At 43.8% G+C, this 13146-nt stretch overlaps 1 protein-coding gene across 6 annotated transcripts in view; it reads right to left on the minus strand.

Moving 5' to 3' along the window:
- Positions 1 to 529: 529 nt before the first annotated feature.
- Positions 530 to 13146, minus strand: part of tcf20 (transcription factor 20) — a 20447-nt gene continuing 7830 nt past the window's right edge. The window contains exons 2-8 of one of the 6 annotated variants that reach the window (XR_001630620.1): positions 3263 to 11115; positions 3046 to 3139; positions 2873 to 2922; positions 2185 to 2219; positions 1805 to 1894; positions 1030 to 1725; positions 530 to 931 (exon numbers count right to left, since the gene is read on the minus strand). Coding sequence is in view for 5 of the 6 variants with exons in the window: in XM_016444908.1 (XP_016300394.1) it covers positions 1822 to 1894; positions 2185 to 2219; positions 2873 to 2922; positions 3046 to 3139; positions 3263 to 10201 (7191 nt within the window). In the remaining variant the exon portion in view is untranslated. Of the gene's footprint in view, positions 1726 to 1804; positions 1895 to 2184; positions 2220 to 2300; positions 2611 to 2872; positions 2923 to 3045; positions 3140 to 3262; positions 11116 to 13146 lie in introns of those variants that run through there. The other 5 variants (XM_016444908.1, XM_016444906.1, XM_016444911.1 and 2 more) reach the window with 5 other exon arrangements.

Below are 13146 nucleotides of genomic sequence, written 5' to 3' on the forward strand. Positions count from 1 at the left end.
TCTCAAACCTTCACTAGTGATGCCAAAGACAAATAGAAAACCATTTGATGTTTAAGAACCTCCAAAGCAGAATCACTGATAAAACATTAAGACATGTTTAAACGTTGCTTGATAAAAACAGTGAAATACCATATATTCTCACTATTTTAATGACAACACACGGCTACTTCTGAATGGCTGCCAGTATAGAAAGATCAGCCAGATGATGTGGCAGTGATCAACCAAACCCCGGATTCTCCTTCAGTTCTTATAAAAAAAACTTATTGTAATCAGTAGTTATTCAATTCTGATGTTATTTTGAACCAGCTCCAATGTGTATAGCATCCCCAACTGTAAAATGACCATTTTTATCTAAAGATAAATCCCATATTTCGGCTTTTAAAATATTTTGTAGCCAAGTTTTTTTGAATCATTTTTTAGTTTGCAGGTTATCCAGGCATTCTGTGTACACAGAACAGCATGTGTGCCATATACTGCAAAAACAGTAAGAGTAGCCAGAGAGAGACACAGCAATGAAAGTGACCAGAGATTCTCCATTGTATAACTGTATTCATGAGTCAGAAGCATATTGACAGTTTTCTAGTACATGTTTTCATATGGCGATTCTTTTCTGCGCATTTTTATTTTTTAAAGACTTTTTTTTAAAAATGACAGCGATTGTTCTGTTGATGGAGTTTTGCACTCATGCCTGCATTTCCTTGAAACGGTGCCGGAATGTTTGTCTCTGTCAGCCGTCAAAAGAAGGACAGATCCACCCCTTCACAAGCGTCACGAGTTTCACCACGTCACGTACGCTAAATCCCACAAGAACCAGGAGTCCAGTTCAGACCGAGCGCAGCTCATATAATGCAGTCCATCGGTACGCTTTTATCCTGTGAAAAATAATGCGTGTGCATTTGCTTGTCCTTTCCCTCATCTATAGCACAAAACCCTTGGAGGTGGAAAATAAGAACACTTATCAAAAGATCAAAAACAGACACAAACAAGCAAACGCACAGCAAAACTTCATTCACACACACACAGGCACACCTTCAAAGGCAAGATATGTGCATCTCCATGACAACAACGTCTCTGTGGCAACTGGACTTCCATTCCACGTGACGATGATGATGATGATGTCATCGAGTGTGTTCAGTGATGTCATAACGGCTGGTCCTCCTCCGTCAGATTAGTGATACGGACAATGCATCAAACGCTCAGAATTCTGTCTCAATCTATGGGTAAAATACTGATTAAAGCAATAGTGATGTTTAAAATAATGATAATATGAGTTATGATAAAATACTACATATAACTGGTGTAAATACACTGCCTCTCTCTCTTTTTCTTTCCACATGGTCTCCTTCTCTCATTCAGTTCTCTTGTTCCCAATGCGGAGCTCCACGACACAGTACTAGAATGAATTAACAAAGATAACAGATGACAACGGCGGACTGAAAAGTCAAACACTGCAAAACCTCTGTGAACTGAATCCATGTTTCAAAAGGCAGTTAGCGTTTCTTCATCTTCGAGGAAGGTCTTCCGCTCCGATCCTTTCCTCCTTTTGTGGCGATGACGCATTTTCCCCACAGAACGAGTGATAAACGGAAAACCTCTTTCATTGCAGTTTTCTGAGTCATTAGTGTTCTTTAGAGAAAGTCTTTGAGCTTTACATTCCATAATGCATCCACGGGTAACCATGGAAACCCCGTCTGGAATCTCACACAGTCAGGCGCGATCTCTCTGCTGGAGCGAAGCACAGCACAGGCTTTTCATTACAGAACTCAAACAGCAGCATCAGACTCTGCAGAAAGAGCGCACTCACGTCTGATCTGTGCGGGATTAGTCGAGTCTATGTTCATCCTCTCTCTGACTGCTCCAGATACGCCGCTCCAGGCTTGGCAATTCTGTTGCTCTGTTGAAACAGAACGCATATGAACACGACCGCACACGAGAACTAGCAGAAAACATCGACGCTCCCACTCATGCCTATGGAAGAGGCAATAATAATAGAACCTGACCTGTCAAACACTGTAGAACTTTAAAGAGTTTAAACTATAAAGCTTTAGAAAACTATAGAAGACACACTTTCATGTAAATCTGGCTCTGACTGTAAGCAAACACTGCTGCGCCCACAGCCCATCAGAACTTAGCATTTAACTAAAAATCTGATCAATATAAAAGAATTTAAAAACATTTACTTACGCATATTTGAACACTGGAACGTGAGAGATTTTACTCTAGTAAATAAGTTTTTTGAATAAAAAGAAAAAAATGAAAACCATTACATCATACAGCAGCATTGTGACTGCATCACGCTTGATGACAAGCTGAATGTGTCGCCATGGAAATAGGAATGTGCTATCTTAAAAAAAAAAAAAACGTTAAAAAAAAATAAATAAATAAATCACACCGAGGCCTCTAAATATTTTAAACTCAAGTGGGAAGGGGTTCGTTTAATGTGTTCCCTTCCTTAGCATCAGCGAATGTTTGCTCCTTTTGTAATAGTTGTGTTTGAGTCCCTCAGTGTGAACAGATGAATCTCAAAATCATAGTCACTGGTGGGAAGATTTCAAATGTGGAAAACCAAAGAATGTGCAGGGTTTTTCTGAAGAACAGTGTGCAGGCAAACTGCTGAGGACAAACAGGGACTCATTAAGAACTATCACAAAACACACAAACAAGAAGATACACACCAGCAGAAGAACCAAGAGGATGGAAACTTCTCATCAGGATCATACGTGTCAGTACCTGGACTAGTTTTTCTAGTGCTACTGTCTCATAGCAGCTATGATGTACCTTTAGGCTCTGTGAAAAATAAAACTGTCTTCCAAATATCCATCTTGGTGCTTCTTAACATTTCCATATTAGATGTGAAGCCTCGTTCTCTTACCTTGTGCTTTGGACACCTCAGAGAAAAGTTGTCTTCATTTAGAGAGCAATCTAGATTGAGGTTAAAAACCGAAAGATTTAGCACTGAACGTCAGCCACTCATTTGATCACAAAGACTCGTGTGGATTTTGCTTTAATACAACAAGTGCAGGCCAAGGTGATGCCACATCTCACCTGCTTCTATGGCACAAAGGTAGTGGAACCTCAGTGTGCAGCCTTTACTGTAGCAGCCAAGTGTGGAGCCCACCATCTCACAATGAGAGCAGCTCTGAGGAGTGGAAATGTCAGAAATATTACAAATAAAATAAACAACAATTTCTGTATACTTGACACAAGTCACATATTTTCACACAATACGGCAAGCCAACAAACTGCAGCACTTTCCACTTACTGTATCTTTAGCACCATCTAGTGCCTCCTGAAGGCCATACAGTCTCCCATTGACCAAGTATACGCCACTGGTCCAAACGATGCAGCCCTCGTGCACCCACAGCTCCTCGGGGTCCAGAGGCACGAGTGGGAGCTGGGCCAGTTGGGCCATGGTGCCCAGAGAGTCCAGGCTGGGTGGCGGGGGCTGGAAGGGCAGGGAGGCTTTGCTGTTGATAGGGACAGTTCGAGGTAAATCCTCACTGGACTTATGTCTTCTTTTGAAGCGTGGATGGGATGTCAGTTTTCTGTGCTGGGGCCTTTGCTGTGTATTTTCGACCTGCAACTGCTTCAGTACAAGTTCACCATCCAGTTCTTGAGCTTTTGATGTGCCCAGCCCGCTTGTCAGTTCTGCAGTCGAATCCCAGGCGTGAGCCGTTACCTTTGAGGTGGAGCTGCTCGTCTTAGCATTCTGGAAAAGCATTTCTTCACCCATGCTGGGAGAGACAGTGCCAATGGTGGTGGCTGGGGATGTTGGGTTTGTTGCCTGACTTACTGTGCAATCACTATCTGTAGATGACTTGACATTCTGAGGGTCCTGTAATCTCGTATCCTGGGGAGTCGTTTCTATTGGAATGGATGTCATACTGAAACCTGTTGTAGCTGCCCCGTGGTAGGACAAGGTTTGTCGCACTTGAGGCTGATTCTTAGGGAGCTTGGCTGCATACTCAGCTGGGTAAAAAGGACCATAGAGATCCCCGAGATGTTTGTAGTTGGCCCATTTCTGGCAAAGGCAGCATAGGAGGCGACCAGTGTGTCCAGTCTCTGATATCACAGGCCCACTAAGGACATATCCAGACGTAGGAAGTGTTTTCCCTGACTGCAAGGCAGAATCAACAGGCTCTGAAACCCAGTTTTCTTTTGTTCTTTCATTTTCATTTTCTTTTCCCAAAAGTTGAGATGACACAGGGGTATTTAATGGGCCATCAACCCCTAAGTGACCAGTTTTGCCTCCACCTTTTGATTTTTCATCCTCTGCATTAATTATTGTACAGACAGCCCCAATCTCTGTTATCTTTTTCTCCACATGTATGTAAGGAGCAAAAACATTATTCCTGGCATCTGAGAATATTCCACATGGGCTGATATTTCCCCTACTGCTCGCCTGAGTGTCCAGCTTCTTATTGGAAGCCATCCCTCTTCTTCTCCTTCTCTGATTGCCAGGAGTCTCATTGCCCTCTTTCCCCCTTTTCTGTTTATGTCTAGCAGGCTTCACATCTGACTCCGGCTGGGTCTCCTCACTCTCTACATCCACTTTCACCACCTGGATTTGAGCAGGAGGTGTCAAAGATAGACAGGGTTTCTGGTCAGGTGGTGTTGATACTTGGGGCACTTCACTTGCAGTGTCTGGGACTGGGACAGACTGAGCTTCAGCTGTGGGTGAGGGAAGAGAATCCGCAGGTATGCTTGTTGCTGCATTCTGAATTTGTGCTTGGGCACGTTTCTGCTTATTCACACTGCCTACTGGGCGACCTTTTTTCTTACCTGATGGAAAATAACCTTTGGGGACAGTGTTTTCTGATGTTTTAGGCTCTGAACTAGTCAACCTGAGAGAAGTCATCTGGTGCTGAGCAGCTCTGGACAGAAGGTGGTGCCCAGGGCTCTGACTATGGCCAGTGGTGGTCCCATAGTAATCCCCACCTGGGTAATCATCAAAGCCCATGCCAGTCTCTTGAAGTTTCTGCCTCAGCAGGTTAGCAGCCGACTGCTCACCTCGTCGTGTTTCCAACTGTTGATAAGTGTTTGTGAACTGCTGTATGTCAGACAATGCAGAAGAAGATGGAGGGGATCCCTGTACAGGACAAGGTAATGGAGGAGCTGGTGGAAGGGGTCCTAACAAAGTAAAATCATCCTTAACCTTTTCACCCAATGATCCTGAAGATCCAGCAGCACCTAATCCAAAGTCAAAATCTTTTGGCAAACTCCTGAGGGCACTAGTGCTAGAAGCTGTTGTACCTGGTTTGAGAGTCTGAGAATCACACGAGAATGCATCTTCAACTGCTCTGTATGGCATAAGATCATCTAAAGTATGAGAATCATCAAGGTAAGATAAACATGCCTCCTCTCCTTGAGGAACACCAGAAAATGATGTACCACCCTCAGTGTCTGGTATGTCAGAAGTGTAGTGAGATACTTCTGAGAAGTCAGATCCCACTCGACTATTGTTGAAGTCATTTTTTTTCACACCGGGAGTAATTTTTCGCACAATCGCCTCAAGTTTTAGACCATGACCCTTTCTTGGGGGAATAAACTTTGCTTTGGACTGAGAAGGTGAATTAGCGCTGGGTATAGAATGCTGTGTTTTAGGAGATGGCAATTTTGGCTGAGTATCAGTACTGCCAGAGCAATTGTTGGTTGCAAGTCTCGAATCAGAGTGGGACTGAGATAGTGGGGAGTGATATGCTGATCCTGGTCGCTGACCTGGAACATCCTGATGCTGCCTCTTAGCTGGAATAGGAGAAATAAAAGATCTAACTCTCCTTCTCATGATTAAAGGGTTGGTTTCAGCCGATGCTCCAGTTTTGGTTGCTCTCTGCCCCTGCTGAATCCCTTGGGTAGTCTTACCAGTGTGCCCAGCAGGGCTAACAGCACCAACTGGAGCCAATGAGTGGAAGGATTTGGACGTGTTTTCCGCACTCTTATCTGAAATGTCCTCTTCTTCAAGTTTGGGGCCAGCATTAGTGACTGGCTGAGAACCTACATGCTCATGAGGGACTGTAGTGGGTTGTCCAGCTCCCTCTCTTTCAGGATAAGTGTCCCACATTTTCATGTCAAAGTGTGCACCGGGATAAGAGTGCTGTCGGGATAGGTGATGCTGACTAGGCAAAATATCACTTGAAGGTTCAGATTTACATTTCTGTTCAGAAAGTCTCTGAGGAACGTGCCTGTCCATACCTCTTAGCCTTTGTCTGTCAGGAGTCCAGTCGGGTCTCACGTGAGGAGGTAAACTCTGTGGAAACATTTGTAACTTGTTAGTAGAAGGTGCGGTTTTAGAATATACTGATACTGTGTGGAATGGTTTATGAGGTGTAGGATGGGAGATCATTTTTGGTCCATCCATGGTGTCACTGAAACCATATACTCTGAAACCGTCAACAGCCTGCGAGAAAGACTGGTGCCTTGGTGGCGAGGACAAGGGATTTGAGGACATTTGCAAAAGATATGGCAGGTTACTAGTGGCTTCTCTGTTGCCTTTGGCACTGCTGGTCTTTTCTATATCGGAATCAACATCTACAGGGGGATGAAGAGGCTTATTAGATTCCTTACTCGGTGGGGTGCTGCAGTAACCATCTGTGTTCTGACCTGCAGTTTCTGTCTTTGATGAGTCCTCATTGTCTTGTGCTTTCTTTGCTTTTGATTCTTCCTTGCAACATTCTTTTTCATTTGATCCAGATGAAGAAACTGGCTGCTGAATGACAGAGGGTCCAGAGGTACCAGAGTGTCCTCTCTCTCTTTCGGGTGTTGTTCGTCGAGAAGGGGACACATCACAGATTACTGAGCGGCGTCCTGTGGATGAGGATGTCTGAGATTGAGTGCGACTGATAGGACCTACACCACATGCCAATGGCTCAGCTTCCTGTAAAAGCAATTGTTCCACAGCAGAAGGAGCGGTACCATATCTGGATGGTTTTCTGTGCTGCAAAGAATAGTCAGCCAAGTTAATGTGCTTTGAGGGGGCTCCTGTTGTGAGATCTAAAGACTGCTGCATGTGGGAGGACTGGCTGGGAGACAGACTGGTTTTGCCTTTTTCTAAAGAGATCCCATGAGTCACACTGGGCTTATGTGCTTCAGAATCCCAAGAGGGATGAGGAGGGCCTAAAACAATATCATTATCCGATCCCTGATTTTGACTTGAATTTGGTGGTTGCCCAGAGGCCATTTGATTAAACTTGACATTAAGTCCACTCATAAGTGTTTGAGAGCCCATTGCATGTGGACTCAAATTTTCAATTATACTATAAGGTAGTCTAGTTTGATAACGGTGCTGGTATGTATCTTGAGGTTGTTGGTGGACACTAGATGTCTGGTCAGGACGCCCATAGCGTCTATCTAAGTGATGACCCTGGAGGACTTCTTGCAAAAGACTTGGAAACGATTGCTGAAACTGAGAACTGCTATCTTGACTTCTTGAGACAAAAGCCCTCCCCCCTTCCATAGCAAAAACCCCAATCTCCTTCGTGCCAATAGACCCATAGTTGGCTTGCAGCTGATGATAATTCTGGCATCTATTTGTGCCCATACTACTCCCTAGTTCTAACTTTCCTTTGCTCTTTGCAGCATTATAATGTCCCTCAGGATTACTGTATTTAAATGACACTGGGTGAGACTGAATTGAGGGTTGAGAGCTTTGGCCAAATTCTTGTTTAGGGGAAATATATTGTGACACATGTGTTTTCATGCACATCTCCCCTTCTCCATTGTGATTTCTAGTCTCTCTTAAGACATTCACATCACGTTGGTCCTCGGGATTGCTATGTTTATTTGAGTAATGAGAAACACCATAATGTGGAGATCTGGCTCCTGTGTGCTTGCTTGATTCAGTTTTCACTTCAGATCGAGCAGAGACAATAACCCCAACACCCCCAACATTATGTTTCTCTGATACATTCACATTTTTACTCAGATTTTCAAATTGCTGTGCATCTGTCTCTGCTTCATCCTTTGTGGGAGGGACTGACCTTCTGTTCTCTGAATTTTCCCCATCACAGGAAGGACCTGCATTTTCAACTTCACATTCTTCATCTTTTATCATTTTGATCTGTCGTCCCTTCATTCCACTATCATCATCATTACAAAGGTATTTTTCTGCCACACAGTTTGAATGTGCTGAGTGAATAGGAAATGGTGGAGCAGGGGGATATACTGGTTGTTTTGGGATGGGTTCTGCAGAAGGATGAACTGATGGTGGTGAAGAGGAGGAGGGAGTCAGGGTTTCTGGTGTCTTTGCTTGAGACGGTTGTTTTGAAGCTGTTGAAATGACTCCAGTGTTGACCTGGAGATCCAATACTTGTTGACTCGCTTCCGACGGCATCTGGCTCTGTGATGATGGGTAGCTTTGTGGCTCAGATTCGTTGCTTGTTCCACTTGCCTGCCTAATTCTCTTATGTTCTACTTGTTGATGCCCTTTTGTTTCCAGCATCTCGGAACTCTCTTCATTCACCGAGGTCTGACCACTGGTGCTGGAATTTCCAGATTTGTTTTGGTTGCCTGATAAAGACTGAGATCCTTGCTGCATCTGAAGATGATGTGCACTGTCTCTGCTTTTCTTCAGGGGCAGCACAGTGTCTGTTAGAAGCATGTGCTGTACTGTATTAGGTAGATTCTCCACTTGAGAGGTCAGAGCATTGAGACTATTTAGACCAGGGTCCTGCAAGAGTTTGTCATGAGGGTACAGGGAGACATCTTCCCCTGGACCACCCTGAAGACTTAGTCCCATTCGGTTCTGACTCGCGGCAGCATGACCGATCCCTGCACTGTGGTTCAAAACAGCCGTTTTAGTTTCTACACCACTACCACAACTACTGATGCTGCTATTTGAATTGGGAGTGGGGCTCAGCTGAGGTACGGCCTGCAGAAGACGTCCATGGCTTTGGCTGCTGCGAGCATTTGAAACAGAGGGGTGTGATGATGGCTGCAGATAAGTAGTGGCATTGTTTCCTTCAGAACTCCCCATTAGTGGAGACGAAGAAGAGCTGCAGCTCGGAGACTGTACGGCAGATGGAGCAGGAGAGGGATTAGATATGGGACTGAAGTTCTGATGAATGTGAGCCTGTTGACTTTGGGAGTGCATAGGAGATTTGGCAAGGTCTTGAGAGGGGTGTGAAGGCAGAGCAGGGCTGGAGGACACAGAGGAATGGGGCAGTTTGGTGTGCAAGTGTCCTTGGTGCTGCATTTTGAGGGAGGGGTCATAACCTGCTCCAGTGCTGTGCTGAGAGGTACACTGGGAATGGGGGGCATGCTTGTTAAGGGACTGAGATTGTGGCGAATATGGCGGATGAGCCGCCGATGAGTAGTTTTGTCCCATATTCTCACAGCTGTTTGAAGCAGACAAACTTTTATGAGTATTTGGATTAGACTGAGTAGGAGAGTTATTCATTTTGGCATCCGTGCTGCTGCTGCTGCTCACGTCGTATCTTTGCGGTGGAGAGTTATATATTCCAGTAGAGCCTGAGGTTGCATTAAGGGGGGCATAGTGTCCAAATTGAGGGGGTATTCTGTTTCCAGAAAGCGGGTAATGCAAGGTCCGGTGATGCTGACCTTGGTGCAATCCTTGATGTGAGGGATATTTCTGACCATGTTGCCGTTGTTGCATTTGAGCACCTGATTGTACTGAAGCAGTATGAGCCAGACTGTATTGCTGGGAAGGAGAAAATGAACCAGCGCCACTGGAATTACTACCTCCAACTGCAGATGCACTGCTGGAGCCATAATCCATAGAGTAGGGAGAAATCATTCCAGAGGATGACCCTGAACCAGATAAGTGTTGGTACTGATGAGGCGCATGTCCATCCATGTTTGTGTATCTAAATCCCACGCCATACGATGCTCCGCCTCTTCTGCTTCTTTCTCGTCCACTCACGGAAAAATAATAATCCACACTGTCCTTACGGTAAGAGTTTCCTCCTCCTCCACTGTGTGTGTTTCCCTGCGTCATCTCTCCAGTTGATCTTCTGGATTCATAGCCGTGTATAGGAGGAGCATGTAGAAGATGCTGTTGGCTCCGCAGGTGCAGCCCATGGCTCTGCAGGGTAGGGTGAGCTTGCCGCATGGTCGCATAGTCCTCTGAGTTTCTGGGAGATATCTGAAGGTCCGAAGGGTGGGGTTGATATGGGGAACCGACGACACTTCCTCCCCGGCTAAACCCCGGATGAAGAGGGACTGGACTGTTGGGAAAGTTCTGCATTTTTGTGTTTACAGTTTTTCAAAAGCTGTTATTAGCTACCTTTCTTATCAAAAGGACCCAAATGGCAAACTGGAATGCTTAGTATTAGAAATCTAAAAACACATCTGTAACAGCAATGTAGAAGGCCCCAGCCAATGTCGTAACTGAGATTTAGAAAACCAGGAGATTCAATTTGCTGCTCAAGTTAAAAAGTAAAAACAATGTGAAGATGGGCAATGCAGCAGCTGCACATTCATTCACAGAAACGGTGTCACAAATGCCACTACGTGGTTTGGCACTAGATCCAAGGATCTCTGGAAAAAGATGATGAATGAAGGTTTAGTGTTATCACAAAATGTCTATTAGCCAAGAGGTAAAAATACTCCACCAAAATAGCAACTCAAGTAAGCTTCATTAAGATAATGTCAATATCTTGATACTGTAGTGTGAAACAAATCCTTGCCATTTGGTAACTGTGCGAACGGATGTGGATAGCAGCCATGCAGTAGAATTATAACAGTTCAGTAACAGGTTTGCAACAGACAAACAAAAAAAATCTTTCTCTAGTTGGCACATGTATTCACTGACACTGTAAATAGCTTGAGAAAGATCAATACTTCAAGATCATGATTTTTTTTTTCATATTTCCTGTGTAACAAGGATTTTCGGCACGTGCTCAAGCATGTTTCATTAAGATCTTTGCCAACAAATATTTTCCAGCTGTATCCAAACATTTGTCTATTCCCATGTTAGTTATTCAGTCCAGCAAATTTGTTGTTTTCTTTGAACGTCCAATCCTTGCCAATTACAGTAGGGTATTTTTCAGTGTAGCTGGTCCTAGCTTCAGGTTTTCCATGGTCAGTGACATGCCATCCAGTTGCTCTTTTAATCCTCTCAATATGATATCTTTCTCTCTCTGGAAACAGGAAGATGTTCTGAAAACAGAGAGAAAACACAGTTTATATTATATATTACTATATATTAACTGAGAACTCTGCTTTAGTGTTACATTCCTATTTTAAACAACCAAATAACAACCCAAGTACACTCTGTCTGGAGTCAATTTGTCTGTAGTCAGTCTACAATTACATCCAAACATTTAAACGGCCATGAAATCCTAAATCTTATTTTCTGAGATGTTAAGGGGACACTCCACCCAAAAATGTTACATACTTACACTCACACGCATGCTGTCCCAGATGTATATGACTGATTTTCTTCAGATGAACACAAATTAAGATTTTTAGAAAAATAATCCATCTGACTGAGTCAATATAATGCAAGTGTATGGGATCCCCAAAGTGGACGCATCAAAAACCACACAACACCAACACGATCGTAATCCATACAACCCCAGGTGATGAATCAATGTCTTCTGAAGTTAAACAATGGGAGTGTGTATATACTACTATTAAAAACATTTTGAAATATAATCCTAACTTCCAGCCAAAAGTCACAGATGGGTATTGGTATTTTTCTCACACACACATCGTTTTGCTTCAGAAGACACTTCTGGTTGTATGGATTACCAGCATGTTGATGTTTTTGCCATGTTTTTTTAAGTGTCAACTTCAGGGATCTGTTACACTTGCATTATATGGACTCTACGGATTATTTTTCTAAAAGTCTTTGTTTGTGTTCATGTGAAGAAATGATCTTCTACAGTATTATATTGATGTCTCTCCAAACATCAACCATCACAGTCTAGGTGCATGCATTGGACTGCAAATAACGGCACTTATACAGTGATGCATTTGATCATTAACGCTACGACAATGATGAAATCATAAAAATCAAAGAATGGAAAGAGAAGTCTTTATTCCTTCTGCTTAATGCAGCAGCTAGAGTTCTTACTAGAACCAGGAAGTATGACCATATTAGCCCGGTGCTGTCAACACTGCACTGGCTCCCTATTAAACATCGTACACATTTTAAGGGTGCTTTCACACCTGTAGATCGATTGCTTTGTTCCGAAACAGGGATTACAATTAGAGCCCGACCGATATATAGTTTAGCCAATATTATCGGCCGATATGAGCCTGTCGCCGATATATCGGTATCGGCAAATATGCCACCGATATGAAAAATTTTTTTTTTTACAGAACATATAACGCAGATTAAATGCTTCTGAATGGTGTAATTACTTAGTTTGTCCAGCAGAGCGCGCTCCATTGTTTGCTACTGGACCCAGGTCAGTGTTTGTAGAGATGCGCGGATGAGCTCAAACTTCACCCGAGTCTTGTGCTTCAAATTATCCGCCCGCCAGCCACCCGCACCTATATTTGATTGTCACATTACAATGATTCTAATTCTTTGTTTTGCATGATGATATGATGAATGGATGGTTCATTTTAACAGCAGATTCAGTGACGTTAGAGACTAGAGCTGATCTGCGCTTCACGGCACGCGTCTGCAGCGCATTAAAGCCTGTGTTACGGCCACCGGAGCTGATCGCGGACACTCAATGCTGGTGTTTACCGGCCGCGCCGCGGCCCAGAACTCATGCTTATCACATCGGTCACATCACATCGAATTCTATTAGAATTCTAATAGAATTCTATTGTATTTTGTCGCGCCGCTCGCGTCCGGTGTAGAATAGAACCCATTATGTTGTCTACACCGGATTCTGTAAACTGATGCCTCGTTCTATTTATGACGTGCTGACAGAAATTCAAATGATTTTCAACGTTCGCTTTGACGCGTTCTGTTGCGGCGCAGACACGGTGTCAGCATAGTTCGTCAGTACAGTCAGTAACGTAGCAGATTGAAAAGTTAGTATCCTTCTGCAGTCCAATAGACGGCAGAGCGGTGGTGGCTTGAGTCTGTTGAATGGTGATTTAACGCTACGTTTTCACCTACTTGGAGAGACTCAATTCTAAGTAAATAAACATCAATGCCCTCGTCTTTTACTCTCACAATGAGCTTATCATATTCGTTTGCTACATTAGTAGGGCCCTATGATTTCC

This window comes from Sinocyclocheilus anshuiensis, unplaced genomic scaffold (assembly GCF_001515605.1).
Source record: "Sinocyclocheilus anshuiensis isolate Anshui unplaced genomic scaffold, SAMN03320099.WGS_v1.1 scaffold3404, whole genome shotgun sequence".
In the NCBI taxonomy this organism is placed as follows: domain Eukaryota; kingdom Metazoa; phylum Chordata; class Actinopteri; order Cypriniformes; family Cyprinidae; genus Sinocyclocheilus; species Sinocyclocheilus anshuiensis.